The following is a 17,369-nucleotide window of genomic DNA, read 5'->3' on the forward strand; positions in this document are numbered from 1 at the left end:
TACGACAGCCTCTTGGGTACAATATGCAAGTTCCAGTTGGAGTGTTTCCAACAGGATGTAAGCTATGGTCCTGAAGCCTGTACTTTTAAAAACATATTACTTAGCACACTGCCAACAAATGTCAACACAAAAATACAGTGCTGTAATGAGTTCACTCTGTAAAAGAAGTGTACTGGCACCTAAGTTTTCCTAGGAAAAGTAAAACAGAGTAAAAGCATATAATCATAGCACAAAAATATTTAAGTATTTATTCAATATTGCATGAAAAAGTTCATATACCAAATGGAATTAAAATTCTTAACAAAAATACTGCAGTATATTAAAATTTATAGGGAATTCTTAAAATATACAACATATACAGTAGCCAAAGTCCTGGAAAAGTTCATGTGGAAAAATTCATAGTGAATGATTTGAACCTTTCAGTAACTCTGCAGTTTCTTCAAACCTGAAAAACAATAAGTAATACATTAAGTAAATAAATAACATAATGAGGCATAGGTTTTAAGTTGCTAAAATTATGTGTTTAAGCTAAAATAAATTTCAACATTTCTCTTTTTTACAAATATAGTCACTGTTAATAAGTTAAGTATACTATGGCCAGAAGGGAGGAATAACAATTGAAGTCAATTATTTCTGGGAGCATAAGTTATTTCAGTACTTCTCAAATTTCAAGAAATATTATAGTTTTTAAAATAGTAGGCTACCTAATAACTTAAATACAATTTCATATTTCCTTTCAACTGCACTTTAGATACCAGTATCATTTTTAATATTACCTTAACAATAACTTTCTGAAAAACACTAGCAATACTTAATGCTTAAAATATCTCCAAACCACCCATCTACACATATCATTTAATATTTTGATAAATCAGTTATTAAAAATAGATAATCCTCTTGATTAACTATCAACCAAAAATATTCCCGAACTCTTTAATCTACAATTAATTCCATTAACAATGTTTTATATCACTTGTTGGAAACCAAAACAGTGACTCATCTCACAAACACATAACTGTAGGAGGATTTATTATCCACTTGAGTCCTGAAGGAAATTCCACACCTGATCGAGAGACCTTTAAGGTTTGAAACACATATGCACATTCTACATATACTGTAATCCAATACAATTCCCTATAGAGAAATGAATTTCTGTTGCCCCTTTCTGTTACTTACATTTTTTTCATCCTTTCCATTTTCTGGATTGTTGTTTCCTTTAATTTAAAAAGCAACAAATTTAGGCAATTTCTCAAAATAAACCATCATCAAAGATGGACCATGAACATATAAAACATAGACTAAAACATTGCATTAAGTACTGTTTACTTATCACAGAGAATTTTTATGAGAGATTAAGATTTGCACGGTCTCACTATTTTTCTTGCCAATGGCATCTACAACTAAATCTAATGCTTGCTTGTTCTCCTGACCCTCGAAAGGAAATCATCTAAGCAGTTGCCAGTTTTTCTTACCTCTGAAATATCTTTCAGACCACAGTAATTAAGAGTTGAGGTTCTGGGAGTTGAGTCTCTAGATAATGTTCTATAACAGGAAGACAGAGGAATACCTACTTTCTTCTCTTTGCTTTTGCTATCTGTGGAGAAATCAAATTTTCAGGTTATCTTTTCCTTTAAAAGTGGAGTCAAATATCTAAAAATTTTATTTATACGTGAAAGAAAAATAAATATCTATCCTATATAATAAAGAGGCAATATGCAAATTGACCATCACTCCAAGACACAAGATGGCCACTCCCATGTGGACACAAGATGGCCACCATAATATGGCCGGCAGGGGAGGGCAGTTGGGGGGGGGGGACCAGGCCTGCAGGGGAGGGCAGTTGAGGGCAACCAGGCCTGCAGGGGAGGGCAGTTGGGGGCAACCAGGCCTGCAGAGGAGGACAGTGGGGGGGACCCAGGCCTGCAGGGGAGGGAAGTTGGGGGGGACCATGCCTACATAGGAGTGCAGTTGAGTGGGGGGGGGCAGGCCTGCAGGGGAGGGTAGTTGGCGGCAACCAGGCCTGCATGGGAGGGCAGTTGGGGGTGACCAGGCCTGCAGGGGAGGACAGTTGGGGGGGACCAGGCCGGCAAGGGAGGGCAGTTAGGGGTGACCAAGCTGACAGGGGAGAGCAGTTAGGCGTCAATCAGGCTGGCAGGGGAGTGGTTAAGGGTGATCAGGCTGGCAGCCAGAAGCGGTTAAGGGCAACCAGGTGGCGAGTGGTTGGGAGCCAGCAGTCCTGGATTTTGAGAGGGAAGTCTGACTGCCCGTTTATTTGGGCTCGGGTCTAAATGGGCAGTCGGACATATCTCGAGCAGTCCTAGATTGGAGAGGGTGCAGGCTGGGCTGAGGGATACCCCTCCCCCGCCCTGTGCACGAATTTCGTGCACTGGGCCTCTAGTATATACATAAAAGGCTGATATGCAAAGTGTCCCCTTAGGAGTTCAATTGTTTGCTAAAACGTGCACTGACCACCATGGGGAAGCTCAGAACATGGAGGGCAACCCGCAGCAGAGGGGCACTGAGGGAGCAAGGGAAGTAGAAGGCAGGGAGGCGGGCAGAACCGCGTGGTGGCAGTGTGCAGGTGGTGAGGAAGGAGGAGTGGAGGTAGGGAGGCGGGGAACCTGATCGGCCTTGATCACCAGCCAGGCCTAGAGACCCTACCCGTGCATGCATTTCATGCACCAGACCTCTAGTTTTAATATAAAATGGTTACTGGTATGAAGATGAGCTTTTAATATTCGTCTAAGATAATGACCTACATATAAAGACCTAGATGTTAAAAATTGGCCAATAATAATTACAAAAGGCAATATTACCTTTGTCATGATAACAATCAATTGAATAATAGGCAAGTTAATTTATTTTTAAATATAAGCTACTAACTCATGGCAACTGAAAATCCTCCCTACAACTGAATAAATTACAGATCACCACAGATAAGACATGTTCCTGTCAAATCGATCAACAGGCTTAAGGACCATTTTGCTGCAAAAACAAGGCCAGAAAAAAAAAATTAAATAGTTTTATTATAAGCCTACACAGAGGACTGAAACAACTAAAAAGACGTTTAATTTCGTCTCTCACAGAGCCAGTGTCTTCTGACTACTTCTCTTGCCAATTTGCTCCATTCCTCTGCTTACTCATCAGCATGAATTTGGACAAAATGCCCAGCACAGGATCAACATTATTTGATACTAGAGGCCCAGCGCATGAAATCACGCGAGACCTAGACCTGCCCTGTGCGAGCCGCGGGCCCCACCTCGTCATGCGAGCTGTGAGTACCAGCCTGTGAGAGGTGTTCCATGCACCTCCTGGTGACCGGTTGTGGTCGTGACGCTGTTACGACCACAGGCCTTTTATGATATAGATATTACCCCTCGTGTTCTAATTCCAAATTTCCAAGGGAGACAAAATGATTTGGCTCAACACCTTTTGTATTGATATTCCTTTTGATCAGGTATCTATTCTTGATCCAGTTATTTGAACTCAAAGGTCAAGGTCACATGGCACAACTTTGAAGATTAGCTACATCCCACTTTTAGCAGGCTGTATGCTGTTTACAGGTTACTGACAAATGTATGCGCTCGGGTGGGGGGGTCCCTCAGCCCAGCCTGTGCCCTCTCACAGTCCAGGAGCCCCACCATTGATTGCCCCAAAGAGGTAGGCCCTGCCCACCCGGCCTGGGCTCTGTAATAGCTTGCCCCCTCAGAGAGAGGCCCCGCCACCTGCTGCAGCACTGTCACATGGTAGTCTGGGCCTCCTTCTTTGGGGCAATCATGGAGACTCCCAACTGATTGAACACCCTGCCAGCCGATGGCTTGGGCCTCCCTCTGCAGGGCGATCATGGGTCGATGGCCAGGCCCCTGACCAATCGCACCCACCTTGGGTGGCCTGGCACCAGTGGTTGTCATAGTGTTGTTGTCTGGAAGGTCATCCGGACGGTCGTTCTGCTGTTCAGTCGTTCAGTCAATATGCCTATTATGCTTTTATTATTATAGATAGCACTTAGCAATTAAAGGGGTAAAAAATCTCTAAAAGTTTGCAATTCTGTACACTAGAATTTATTCAACCACTATGTCACAAAAGATATGTTAAGCTTGCTTCTTTATCAATCCTTGGCTTCAGAAGTTTGTAAGTTATATTTTCTTTGTTCCTAAGAGCTTTGCAGTTTTTAAAATATAAGGCTTGGGAATATTAAAATTACCAGATACCTATGAAGATTATTTTTCTAAACTGTTAATCAAGAGACCTTTAAGTTTTGAAACACATATGCACATTCTATATATATACTATAATCCAATACAATGCTATACTACCAATACTACTACCATAAGAACTTACCAAGTTTCAGAATATTCCTGCTACTACCAGAAGCATAGTCTTCATTCATTTCATCATAGTAGACATAGTCATCATTCTGGAATAATATAGTTTAATATTTAGAATGAAATGAAAAGAAAAACATTCTTATTTTACATTATTACTGCTAAGTTTAAAATATAAAGATGACATGATAAATTTTTAAATATTTAAGTATTTTATTTATAAAGCAATATATAAATATTCCTAAGAATAAGAAATATTTTAAATGTTGGAATCAGATAGTAACCTTCTTGAATCTACTAACTTTACTTTTTAGGAAGGATAGACTAGGACCAAAAATTAAGATCCTGAGTAAACTAAGAAACAATTTCTCAGATTAGATGAGGCAATGGCAAATTTGGTGACTGTCTATAAAATTTACAATTTGATTGAAGTAAATGAGTAAGAAAAGGGAGTTCTAATTTTAATTGTTCCTCTCCTGCCAATTTTCTCCACCATGTAAAATAGGCCATTTGTACTATGATAGAATATGAAATAATTTCAAGCTTTTTAAAAACAAAAGCAAACATTATTTTACCTTATTTTAAATACTTCAAGTATTAATAGCTCTAAAAGCTCAAATGTTAGGTTTGTCAGATTATCTTATTTGATGTAGAGAAAAACAATAGCCATGACAATAGCAATAAAACAGGCATGTCTAAATAGGACTTCATTCCCACCAAACATTTTCCCATTACCCAAATATCCTCTTATTTAGCATTTCCAAAGGAATAAACACAATAATAAATAAAAACTTCACTGTATCTGAGATATCCTATAAATACTAAGGAAAGAAAATACCTTTTTGGACAAAAGCAATTCTGTTTCAAGAAGAGTGACACGACTTATTAGATTGGTCCAGGTTTTTTCATCTACCATCACTTTTCCTTTCATTTTTTCTTCCAAAGAATCTAATTTGCTCTCTATCTGAGTCAGTTTCTTAAGCTTTTCTTGGCATTCAGCAAGCAGAGTCTTTAGTGCAGTAAGCTCAGGATTAACTTTTATATCCTAAAATATTAAAAATAATATTACACAAATTGAAATTCCTTGAAAAGTGAACATCATATTCCCATTTCCATTGTGATACGTGTGTGTGTGTATGCATATAGATAGATAGATAGATATATAGATAGATATATAGATAGATAGATAGATTTCAGAAAGGGAGGAGAGGGAGAGAGAAACATCAATGATGAGAGAGAATCAATGACTGGCTGCCTCCTACTGGAGATCGAGCCCATAACCCAGGCATATGCCCTGACTGAGACTCAAACCTTGACCTCCTGGTTCATAGGCTGATGCTCAACCACTGAGTCATGCTGGCTGGACCCACTGTGTTATTTCTTTTTTTTTTTTTTTTTGGAGTCACACTTTATTCACTGGAGGGCTTAGAGAAAATGAATTCAAATTCTAAGCAAGGCTACAAGCAGAACTTCCCTTTTTTTTTTTTTTTTTAATTTCTTTATTGATTAAGGTGTCACATATTTGTCCTCATCCCCCCATTCCCATCCCACCCCTCTTCCCACGCATGCCCCAATCCCCTGTTGAACTTAACCGTTGGATAGGCTTATATGCATGCATACAGGTCCTTTGGTTGAACTCTCCCCCTCCCCCCACCCTCCCCCTACCCTCCCCTATCCTCCCTCTGAGGCCCGATAGTCCGATCGATGCCTCCTTGCTTCTGGTTCTGTTCTTGTTCATCAGTCTATGTTGTTCATCATTTCCTCTAGATGAACGAGATCAAATGTCACTAGATATATACTAATAAGAACTGAATGTGAGATGAGCAATAATATTTATGCTGACAGGCAAATGAATCAATCTGTAGCGAGCTTCCCCCTGGACCAACAGTTCTTTTGAGACCCAATTTCGATGTCCAGTACTTCCTTATGTGTACATGTCAACACTGACCCCTCAGCTCTGGATGGTGGACAAATGGTGGTAATGGAGGTCCGACTCCCTCTGGTTTGGTCTCGGCCAAACCCAGGGGCACGGCGTCACCTGGACTAAGGGGCACGTGGCCTCACCCATACCCAAGGGGCGCGTGGTCTCACCCGGGCCTGGGACCCAGCCTCACCCGGATGGATCCAGGGGCGCACGGCCTCACCCGGACCCAGGATCTGGCTTCACCCGTACACAGGGACGCTTGGCCTCTCGCAGACCCAGGGGCACGTGGCCTCACCCGGGCTTAGTTGCACAAGGCCTCATCTGGATCCAGGGACACATGGTCTCTCCCGGACCCAGGGACGCTTGGCCTCTCCCAGACCCAGGGCCACTTGGGCTCACCCGGGCCTAAGTGCACGAGGCCTCATCCGGATCCAGGGACGCATGGTCTCACCCGGACCCAGGGACGCTTGGCCTCTCCCAGACCCAGGGGCACGTGGCCTCACCCGGGCCTAGGTTCACGAGGCCTCACCCGGATCCAGGGACACATGGTCTCACCCAGACCCAGGAACGTTTGGCCACTCCCAGACCCAGGGCCACTTGGGCTCACCCGGGCCTAGGTAGACGAGGCCTCATCCGGATCCAGGGACACATGGTCTCACCCGGACCCAGGGACGCTTGGCCTCTCCCAGACCCAGGGCCACTTGGGCTCACCCGGGCCTAGGTGCACGAGGCCTCATCCGGATCCAGGGACGCATGGTCTTACCCGGACCCAGGGACGTTTGGCCTCTCCCAGACCCAGGGCCACTTGGGCTCACCAGGGCCTAGGTGCACGAGGCCTCACCCGGATCCAGGGACACATGGTCTCACCCGGACCCAGGGACGCTTGGCCTCTCCCCGACCCAGGGCCACTTGGGCTCACCCGGGCCTAGGTGCACGAGGCCTCACCCGGATCCAGGGACACATGGTCTCACCCAGACCCAGGAACGTTTGGCCACTCCCAGACCCAGGGCCACTTGGGCTCACCCGGGCCTAGGTGCACGAGGCCTCACCCAGATCCAGGGATGCATGGTCTCACCCGGACCCAGGGACGCTTGGCCTCTCCCAGACCCAGGGCCACTTGGGCTCACCCGGGCCTAGGTGCACGAGGCCTCACCCGGATCCTGGGACACATGGTTTCACCCGGACCCAGGGATGCTTGGCCTCTCCCAGACCCAGGGCCACTTGGGCTCACCCGGGCCTAGGTGCACGAGGCCTCACCCGGATCCTGGGACACATGGTCTCACCCGGACCCAGGGACGCTTGGCCTCTCCCCGACCCAGGGCCACTTGGGCTCACCCGGGCCTAGGTGCACGAGGCCTCACCCGGATCCTGGGACACATGGTCTCACCCGGACCCAGGGATGCTTGACCTCTCCCAGACCCAGGGCCACTTGGGCTCACCCGGGCCTAGGTGCACGAGGCCTCACCCGGATCCTGGGACACATGGTCTCACCTGGACCCAGGGATGCTTGGCCTCTCCCAGACCCAGGGCCACTTGGGCTCACCCGGGCCTAGGTGCACGAGGCCTCACCCGGATCCAGGGATACATGGTCTCACCCGGACCCAGGGACGCTTGGCCTCTCCCCGACCCAGGGCCACTTGGGCTCACCCGGGCCTAGGTGCACGAGGCCTCACCCAGATCCAGGGATGCATGGTCTCACCCGGACCCAGGGACGCTTGGCCTCTCCCAGACCCAGGGCCACTTGGGCTCACCCGGACCTAGGTGCACAAGGCCTCATCCGGATCCAGGGACACATGGTCTCACCCGGACCCAGGGACGCTTGGCCTCTCCCAGACCCAGGGCCACTTGGGCTCACCCAGGCCTAGGTGCATGAGGCCTCATCCGGATCCAGGGACGCATGGTCTCACCCGGACCCAGGGACGCTTGGCCTCTCCCCGACCCAGGGCCACTTGGGCTCACCCGGGCCTAGGTGCACGAGGCCTCACCCGGATCCAGGGACACATGGTCTCACCCGGACCCAGGGACGCTTGGCCTCTCCCAGACCCAGGGCCACTTGGGCTCACCCGGGCCTAGGTGCACGAGGCCTCACCCGGATCCAGGGACACATGGTCTCACCCAGACCCAGGAACGTTTGGCCACTCCCAGACCCAGGGCCACTTGGGCTCACCCGGGCCTAGGTGCACGAGGCCTCACCCAGATCCAGGGACGCATGGTCTCACCCGGACCCAGGGACGCTTGGCCTCTCCCAGACCCAGGGCCACTTGGGCTCACCCGGGCCTAGGTGCACGAGGCCTCACCCGGATCCTGGGACACATGGTCTCACCCGGACCCAGGGATGCTTGGCCTCTCCCAGACCCAGGGCCACTTGGGCTCACCCGGGCCTAGGTGCACGAGGCCTCACCCGGATCCTGGGACACATGGTCTCACCCGGACCCAGGGATGCTTGGCCTCTCCCCGACCCAGGGCCACTTGGGCTCACCCGGGCCTAGGTGCACGAGGCCTCACCCGGATCCAGGGACACATGGTCTCACCCGGACCCAGGGATGCTTGGCCTCTCCCAGACCCAGGGCCACTTGGGCTCACCCGGGCCTAGGTGCACGAGGCCTCACCCGGATCCTGGGACACATGGTCTCACCCAGACCCAGGGATGCTTGGCCTCTCCCCGACCCAGGGCCACTTGGGCTCACCCGGGCCTAGGTGCACGAGGCCTCACCCGGATCCAGGGACACATGGTCTCACCCGGACCCAGGGATGCTTGGCCTCTCCCAGACCCAGGGCCACTTGGGCTCACCCGGGCCTAGGTGCACGAGGCCTCACCCGGATCCAGGGACACATGGTCTCACCCGGACCCAGGGACGCTTGGCCTCTCCCCGACCCAGGGCCACTTGGGCTCACCCGGGCCTAGGTGCACGAGGCCTCACCCAGATCCTGGGACACATGGTCTCACCTGGACCTAGGGACGCTTGGCCTCTCCCAGACCCAGGGCCACTTGGGCTCACCCGGGCCTAGGTGCACGAGGCCTCATCCGGATCCAGGGACACATGGTCTCACCCGGACCCAGGGACGCTTGGCCTCTCCCAGACCCAGGGCCACTTGGGCTCACCCGGGCCTAGGTGCACGAGGCCTCATCCGGATCCAGGGACGCATGGTCTCGCCCGGACCCAGGGACGCTTGGCCTCTCCCAGACCCAGGGGCACGTGGCCTCACCCGGGCCTAGGTGCCCGAGGCCTCACCCGGATCCAGGGACACATGGTCTCACCCGGACCCAGGGACGCTTGGCCTCTCCCAGACCCAGGGCCACTTGGGCTCACCCGGGCCTAGATGCACGCGGCCTCACCCGGATCCAGGGACACATGGTCTCGCCTGGACCCAGGGGTGTGTGGGCTCTCCTAGACCCAGGGGCGCTTGGCCTCGCCCGGGCACGGGATCCAGCGTCATCCGGGTCCAGGGGCACTTGGCCTCACCCGGACCCGGAGTCCGGCCTCACCTGGACCCAGGGGCATGTGGCCTCAGCTAGACCCAGGGACGTGAGGCCTCACTTATATCCAGAGGCGTGTGACCACACCCGAGCCCAGAGGCGCGCAACCCCGCCCGCACCCGGGTCTCAGCGGGGCCCCGTCTTCCCGATCCCAATTCCTGCCGGTCAATCCCCCCTCAGCAATTCCCCTGGCCATCCTTCCGGAGCTCCAGTATGGCTGCTGCAGAACTCGTCGGGCGGCGGCTCGGCGAAGCTCCGGTGCACCCGGTGCATGGCGGTGGGCCAGTCTGGCGTCGCTGCGTCGGCCCTTGGGTCTGCATCGGTGGCCGGTCGCCGAGCATGCGCACCTGGCCGCTTCCGGGGCGTTGAGATTCTTGACGGACTCAGAGGTCAGCAAGCGCGGAGTCTCCCACCCCATGTCTCATAGGGGCTCGTCTGTCCGTGCTTGGCTGCCAGTGGAGCCATCCCCTCAGCCGGAGACCGCCGGGGGAACTGCGCCGAGCACGTTCCAGGCCTCTGTTGTATCGCCTGAGCCATAGTTCTTTTGTGTCGCCTGAGCTGTAGTTCTTAAAGTGTGGTCTTTGGGTCACCGGCATCAGCATCATCCCACATACCCCTCTTTTATTCTAGTTGTAGAGCATCTACTCAGCCAGCCCTATGGTGGTCTTGGATGGTGTCTGCTCTGCTCTCTTGTCGTAGTCTCAAAGTTGTTGTGGTAGGCAACAATCAGGCTTCCGCCCTATGCCTCCATCTTGGTCCTCCTTTGTATAGTTAAGTCTTGATTGTTGTTGGTGTCACTGGGGGGGCTCTCTTTGTCTATAAAGGAAGAGTTGCTGTGCAGGAGACACGTTTATGGGCCGGGTCTTGGTGCAGCAAAGCTTTGGCGCTCACTGAATATTCCCGTTGAATGTGTCCCTTATGCACGTGGTTGAATTCTGGTGTCATCTCCCACAGACCACTAGATGCCCTCGTTTCTGGGTCTCCAATGGGGTGTAGATCAGCTACTGCCTTAGGCACTCAGCAAGGATTACAGCAAAAACTGTAGTTTCTTCCTCCTGTCTGAGTGGCCCTGGAGCAGTCCGACTAGAACAGCAGATCATCTGGTCCGCTGCCAGAGGGCAGGCCACCCACATGCATAAGCCGTTGCTTGGGGCGCAGGTGTGCCTGCAAGACTTGCAGGGCAGGTCTTCAAAACGTGCGGGGCAGGTCCCAGGGCGGGGCGGGGTCTCAGGGCGCCAACAGGCCATGGTGCGGCGAGCCTCGATGGCTGTGAGTCTGGTCCTTCTGCCTTCCATGTATCTAAGTCCCCTCGTTCCGCACTCCAGCGCAGCAAACACTGATTGCTGGGCGCACCTCTGCAAGAGTCCCGCCTCTCCCCGCAGGCATCTGGGTCTCCCGGGGTTCGCCAGAAGATGGGTTTCAGGGTGATGGAGAGCTAATCTCCCTTAGGTTTGGAACAAAAGCCCCTTTCCCCCGCCACCAGCCAGACCCACGCACCTCCACACCTCATCCCCTCCGATTTCGCTGGGTGCGAGGCAACAGAACAGCCTTTAACCTCCGCCGCCATCTTTTTCAAACTTCTCAATTTGTACTTCTTAATCCCTTCATTTCAGTCAACTCTACTGAAGTCTAGCGCCGCCGGGAGGTGCACGGAAAGGGCGCCCGGGCCTCCGTCCGGTGCGCGGTGCGCGCGTCCCGCGGAACCAGGCGCGCGAGGGCCGCGCGGCTGGGACGGGCGCTGGGCAGCCGCCGAGCTCCAGGCACCGCCATCGCCGTGTTCCGGACGTCGCCGCCGCGGCGTCCCCCCAATTTATACTTCTTAATCCCTTGAATTCAGTCAACTCTACTGAAGTCTAGCGCCCCCGGGAGGTGCACGGAGAGGGCGCCCGGGCCTCCGTCCGGTGCGCGGTGCGCGCGTCCCGCGGAACCAGGCGCGCGAGGGCCGCGCGGCTGGGACGGGCGCTGGGCAGCCGCCGAGCTCCAGGCACCGCCATCGCCGTGTTCCGGACGTCGCCGCCGCGGCGTCCCCCCAATTTATACTTCTTAATCCCTTGAATTCAGTCAACTCTACTGAAGTCTAGCGCCGCCGGGAGGTGCACGGAGAGGGCGCCCAGGCCTCCGTCCGGTGTGCGGGGCGCGCGGCCCGCGGCACCAGGCGCGCGGGGGCTGCGCGGCGGGGACGGGTGCTGGGAGGCCGCCGGGCTCCGGGCGCCGCCGCTGCGGCGGCGTCCCCAGCGTCCCGGGCCGGGCAGCCTGCGGGGGCGGCGGAGTTGCGAAAGTGAGTGAGTTTCCCAGGGTTTCGCCCGGAATGGGGTTCAGTGCAATCGGAGCCGGTGCTCAGCGCACTCCGGAGCCTTTATCTCCTTCCTGCCAGTGAACTCCGGCCAGGTCATCAGCCGCCCCCTCCTCTCCGGTTCCATCCTCCCCGCAGGCGCGTGTGCTGGTGTCTCCGCCTGTTTCTCCATACCTCAGGCTTTTACGGCTTCCCCGACTGTCCCCGTGGCCTTCTCCTTCCCCCCAGCTGTGGGCATTTCAGTCCGCCAGCTCTCCTGTGGTTCTGGACGATGTCCGTTCTGACCTCTAGTTGTATTTTTGAAATTGTTGTGCCCGGCTGCAGGTTAGGTGTTTAACCTATGCCGCCATCTTGGTTTCTCCCCATTGTGTTATTTCAATAGTTACAATAGGCAATAGAGCTTGAGAGTTAAGACTGCTACCTGTGGAGGCAGACTACTTGGACAGTCTAACATGTATGACTTTGATGCTTCAATTTACTTATTTTTAAAAAATTCCCACTTCATATGGTTCTTGTGAGGATTAAATAAGTTACTTTTCATAAGACTCTTTTGAACAACAGTGGGTAGTACATTATAACTGTCACTAACAAGCTTCTTGTAACAACACTTAGCACCCAGCACAAAGCTAAGAGGAAATGACCAAGAAATGGCAGTGCATTGAAACTATTCAGTTTGCTATAAATGGGAAATAAGCCTAATGGCCATCTGGTAGTTTTATAAATGCCAACTGTATACAGATGTAGAGACATCACAAGACACAGAAGACAGAAAAAAGAGTTTTAGCAGAAGCAGTAGAGATTAGACACTATACTAGGATCTGTGGCAATACTGTAATAGAAAAGGTACTCTTAGAGAAAAGAGAAAAAGACACGACGGGCACAAAACGGAAAATGAAAAGGCAGTAGTGCACCAGTTTTTTCCATTCATCAATATAGGGGATAGGCGATAGAGAATCTTCATTGTACAAAGCAGTATATCTCTATATCTCATTAAACTAAATTCCTTGAAGAGACATACCATGTCTTTATCATCTCTGCATTACCCATAACACCTAAAAATAAGCAGTAAATAATATGCCAAGTTATATTCAGTAAGGCTTACTGATTCTTAAGTAATGGTAACAAGGATAATGTGCCGTAATTAATAATTCAAAAGGCCAGAGATATTCCAAAGTTTAGATGCTGAAGTAATCATGTACATCGGAATAAGAAATACTGGCATCTGCTAAAAACATCCCAAATTCTTACTTGTTGCTCAGACTCGATTTCAGGGACCTTTTCTTCAGGAGTCTTTATTTCCGTATCCTTTAAGTCACTCACAGCAAATGCTTCATTCACATCAGTCATTGCACTTAACGTACTGTCAGAATTGCTCACACCATCTTCATTGTAGAGGTGACGGATCACCACAGCTTTCTTCTGCCCAGAGAAAGCTATGTCAGAGCTGCTTCAATGTTTCCCTCACACAATTATTTTACACACACACACAGTCACTTTGCAAAAGAACATCTTATCTTCCCTTTAAGATTTATAAAAGTTTAAATTACCGCATATAATGTGGACATAAAACATTAATTAAGCTATTAATATTTTATGAGTGGTGATGAAATTGTGGTTATGATACTTTAAAGCATTCTTATATATTAGAATACTGAAGTATTTCTTCAACGATGTCAACATTTGTTTCAAACTGTTTCAGGTTTTGGGGAAAGATGGGAAAACTGGTTATAATAAAGATGAAACAAGATGAGCAAAGAGTTGGTAAATTGCTGAAACTGAGAATGAGTATGTTTGTAAGTATTTGAAAGTTACTTTAAAAACAATTTCATCATAAAATAGTTTACCACATAATTCACGTAAATAAGAACGGACTCTGTGAATAAGACTTGTCACATTTTTTTTTAATTAAACAAACCACAAAATATCAGACGTTTAGCTAATGATTCAAACTAAATAATGACAAAGGGAAAGTCCTAAGAGTAAGACTTATTCAGCCACAGGTGCTGAGCAGATAAGAACAGGGAAGATATCTATCAACAAAAAGAAGATATTCAGAACACTAACCCAAAACCAGAGTATAGGTTTAGGAACTATCAATCATTGGATACTTCACATTCCTGATAGAGAAATATGAGCACAGTTAAATGAAAGCACGTAACTTGTAACTAATGGCATGCTCTACTTAGGTTCCCATGTTGTTGTAGGAAGACTAAATACATAATTAGGAGTAACTATTCATGAGCACATAATATAACCTTCTTAAATCATTGCTATTCTATCTAGGAAACAAGTCAGAAATAGGAATTAGAAATATAAAGAGAAAGTTTGTTCCATTCTACACTTCTACCCTCTTAACTTTTGGAATATTCTCCAGATCACATGATATGCATTGCTAAAAAATTGTTATGGTATAATACCTAACTAGAATGTTTTAACCAGCTGCTAGCTAGAAAAAAAAAGTGAGCCTTGTACATTGGATTAGGTAGGTAGGTAGCTGTATTTTCTGACCTTTCCTGAAGTCATGAACCTGCCAGTGATATCAATGCCAACAGGTTCTGCAGATGACTTCTCGCTGCTTGAACCAGGTTCTGACTTAACAGAATTGACTTTCTTTCTTTGTAGTGATGGAGTCTAAAAAAAAAGTATTAAGATGTAAAAAGTTCTGTGTAATAACATGATGTACTAGTATATTTAAATTCTATTATCATTTAAATTTTATATATAAAATATGACTGTCAAATAAGTCTAAATTCCATATATTTTGAAAACTAAGAAGTGATGAAAATGTACTGTTTAAACTGTTAGTTTAGGACCAGTACCTCCAAGTTGCAAATGTGCAAATACAAGTGACTAGTATTTAAAGCAAACACCAGGTATTATAAGGTTACACAAATCTGTGAATAATGCAGTAATTATGCTAGGTACTAATTTGCTATCTAGAGTATTGATATTATACATTAAAATACTGGCCACTCAGCATAAGTTAAAATCTGTAAGAAAATTACCTTATCAAGACCACTCAACTCCTTGTGCTTTTTCATCACACAATTCAAAATATCACAGATAATTTGAATTTTCCATTCTGCAAATCCACATTGGAGAAACTGCTTTTTCGTCAGGATTGGTTTATAATTAAATTGATCACGAAGAAGCTATGAAGAGGGAATAGATCAACAAAATATTGGGAACAATCTCTTTAAAAAATCTAAAATAATAAATGTGGCCTTTTATTTAAAAGGTAGAAAGAGATTTATGACCAGGCAGCAGAGGTATCTAGGTAGAAACAGGAAGCTAGGGATGTACCAAAAATAGATGGCTGTCCAGAGAGATGGAAAAATATACCCAACTAATGGCCTGCATGATGCATGAAATTCGTGGACATTAAAAGGGAATTAATTAGAGGAAACATTTTAATATTGCTATTTACCCTTTCTCTAAAATAGAAGTATCAGAGATGAAAAGTTTAGTAAAATGTATATGAAAATCTTCCTCCTGTCAGAGTATGGGGCGCACCATGGGACCCAGAGTCAAGTCCCCGCCCACCCATGCACGCCTTGAAATCACGCAAGACCTAGACCCGGCCGGCCCCACCCCCAATGGGCAAGATCCAGACCCGGCTGGCCCCAGCCCTGTCAAGCCCCAGTGCCGGGCGGAGGGTGTAGCCTCAGGTCGCCTGTCAAGCCCCACTGGGTCGGGGGGTGCTCAGCCACATGTCCCCGGTCAAGCCCCGCAGGGTGAGGGGCACAGCCTCAGTTTCCCCGGTGCAACCTCAGGTCCCCAGGTCCAGCGCTGGGGTGGGGGGGCATGGCCTGAGGTTCCCCGGCCTGGCGCCAGGTGGGGGGCGGCTAAGCCTCAGGTTCCCCATCCCAGTGCCGGGAGGGGGGTGCAGCCTCAGGTCCCCCGTCAAGCCCCACCAGGTGGGGGAGCGCAGCCACAGGTCCCAGGTCAAGCCCCGCCAGGCGAGGGGCGCAGCCTCAGGTTCCCCGGCACAACCTTAGGTCCCCTGGCCAGGCACATGGGGCGGGGGGTGTGGCCTGAGGTCCCCCAGCCCAGCACCAGGGTGGGGGGGTGCGCCTTGAGGTCCCTCTTCAAGCCCGGCTGGGTCAGGGGCGTGGCCTGAGGTCCCCTGGCCTGGCACCGGGGCAAGGGGTGCGCTTTGAGGTCCCCCGTCAAGCACTGCCAGGCAGAGGGCACGGCCTGAGGCCCCCATCAAGCCCCGCCAGGCAGGGGGCACGGCCTGAGGTCCCCGCCCCGGCACCATGCAGCCTCAGGTCCCTGCTGATTGCTCGTTACGGCTCATTACAGGAACCCTGCCTCCACTGTGGGCGCAGCCATTTTGTGTTACAGGAACCCTGCCTCTGCTGTGGGCGCAGCCATCTTGTGTTACGGAACTCTGTCTCAGCTGTGGGCACAGCCATCTTGTGATGATGTGAGGGTCAATTTGCATATTACCTCTTTATTGTTTAGGATCATCCTAATAGGTACTAGAAATACTCCTTAGCTCACTCCATACCAGATAAGTCAGGAAACCATAGTTTTATGTGTTTATACTTCTTCCAGTATATGATTTTTTAGACAAGTCAGTAGGCCTCTGAGTTTCAATTTCTCATTTGTAAAATGAGAGCAATAGGCCAGACCAGTAATTTCCAAAACCTACTCTTGAACCCTAAGATTTCTTGGAAGTGCCTCTTAGGCTTCCACAGAAGTTTTCTGGGTGAAAGACAAATAAAGGAAAGATTAAACAGAGACTCTACACATGAAAGCTCCTATTTCATCAAGTGCAACTTACTACTTAAAAAAGAAAAATTTGATTTGATAAATGGGTTTTACCTATTCTAAAAAAGTTTAAAAAACTAGAGTACTTGAGCAAAAACTAATGATTATAAGTAGGGTTTTTAAAGAACCAAGTATGAGATTAAGTGCATAATACAAGTGTAAATACTAGGGTAGATATAAGACATGGTCCTAGACCACAAGGAACATAAAAACTCAGTCAAAGCTCTATAAATAACTAGATTAACTTATAATTCTATACACCACAAACTTTACTCAATAAAACCACATTTCTCTCTAACTTCTGCCAGCATACCAAATTTTACTAAAATTTGTTGTAAAAAATGACAAATGATACCAATGACAAATGTTTACCAGTTGTCATATTTAATAGAGTATGAAACATAAAGCAAACTTCAATTACATCTTCATTGCAATAGGGATTTCATTTAAATGTGGTAAATGCATATGAAAATACTGTCAACTATACATGCTGCATATATATTAAGAAATTATAAAAACATTAATCTGATAAAAACCACCGATGATTTCTAAAACAATCCTATATAATAAAAG

General features: G+C 48.7%; 1 protein-coding gene across 3 annotated transcripts in view; it reads right to left on the reverse strand.

The window, feature by feature from the left end:
• Positions 1 to 204: 204 nt before the first annotated feature.
• Positions 205 to 17,369, reverse strand: part of CEP44 (centrosomal protein 44) — a 28,032-nt gene continuing 10,867 nt past the window's right edge. For 2 of the 3 annotated variants that reach the window (XM_054716947.1, XM_054716946.1), the window contains exons 4-11: positions 15,026 to 15,172; positions 14,529 to 14,651; positions 13,269 to 13,439; positions 5,164 to 5,370; positions 4,342 to 4,417; positions 1,473 to 1,594; positions 1,177 to 1,214; positions 206 to 445 (exon numbers count right to left, since the gene is read on the reverse strand). In XM_054716947.1, coding sequence (XP_054572922.1) covers positions 397 to 445; positions 1,177 to 1,214; positions 1,473 to 1,594; positions 4,342 to 4,417; positions 5,164 to 5,370; positions 13,269 to 13,439; positions 14,529 to 14,651; positions 15,026 to 15,172 — 933 coding nt within the window. In that variant the 3' untranslated portion in view covers positions 206 to 396. Of the gene's footprint in view, positions 446 to 1,176; positions 1,215 to 1,472; positions 1,595 to 4,341; positions 4,418 to 5,163; positions 5,371 to 13,268; positions 13,440 to 14,528; positions 14,652 to 15,025; positions 15,173 to 17,369 lie in introns of all 3 variants that reach the window. The other variant, XM_054716948.1, reaches the window with a different exon arrangement.

This window comes from Eptesicus fuscus, chromosome 6 (assembly GCF_027574615.1).
Source record: "Eptesicus fuscus isolate TK198812 chromosome 6, DD_ASM_mEF_20220401, whole genome shotgun sequence".
Classification (NCBI taxonomy): domain Eukaryota; kingdom Metazoa; phylum Chordata; class Mammalia; order Chiroptera; family Vespertilionidae; genus Eptesicus; species Eptesicus fuscus.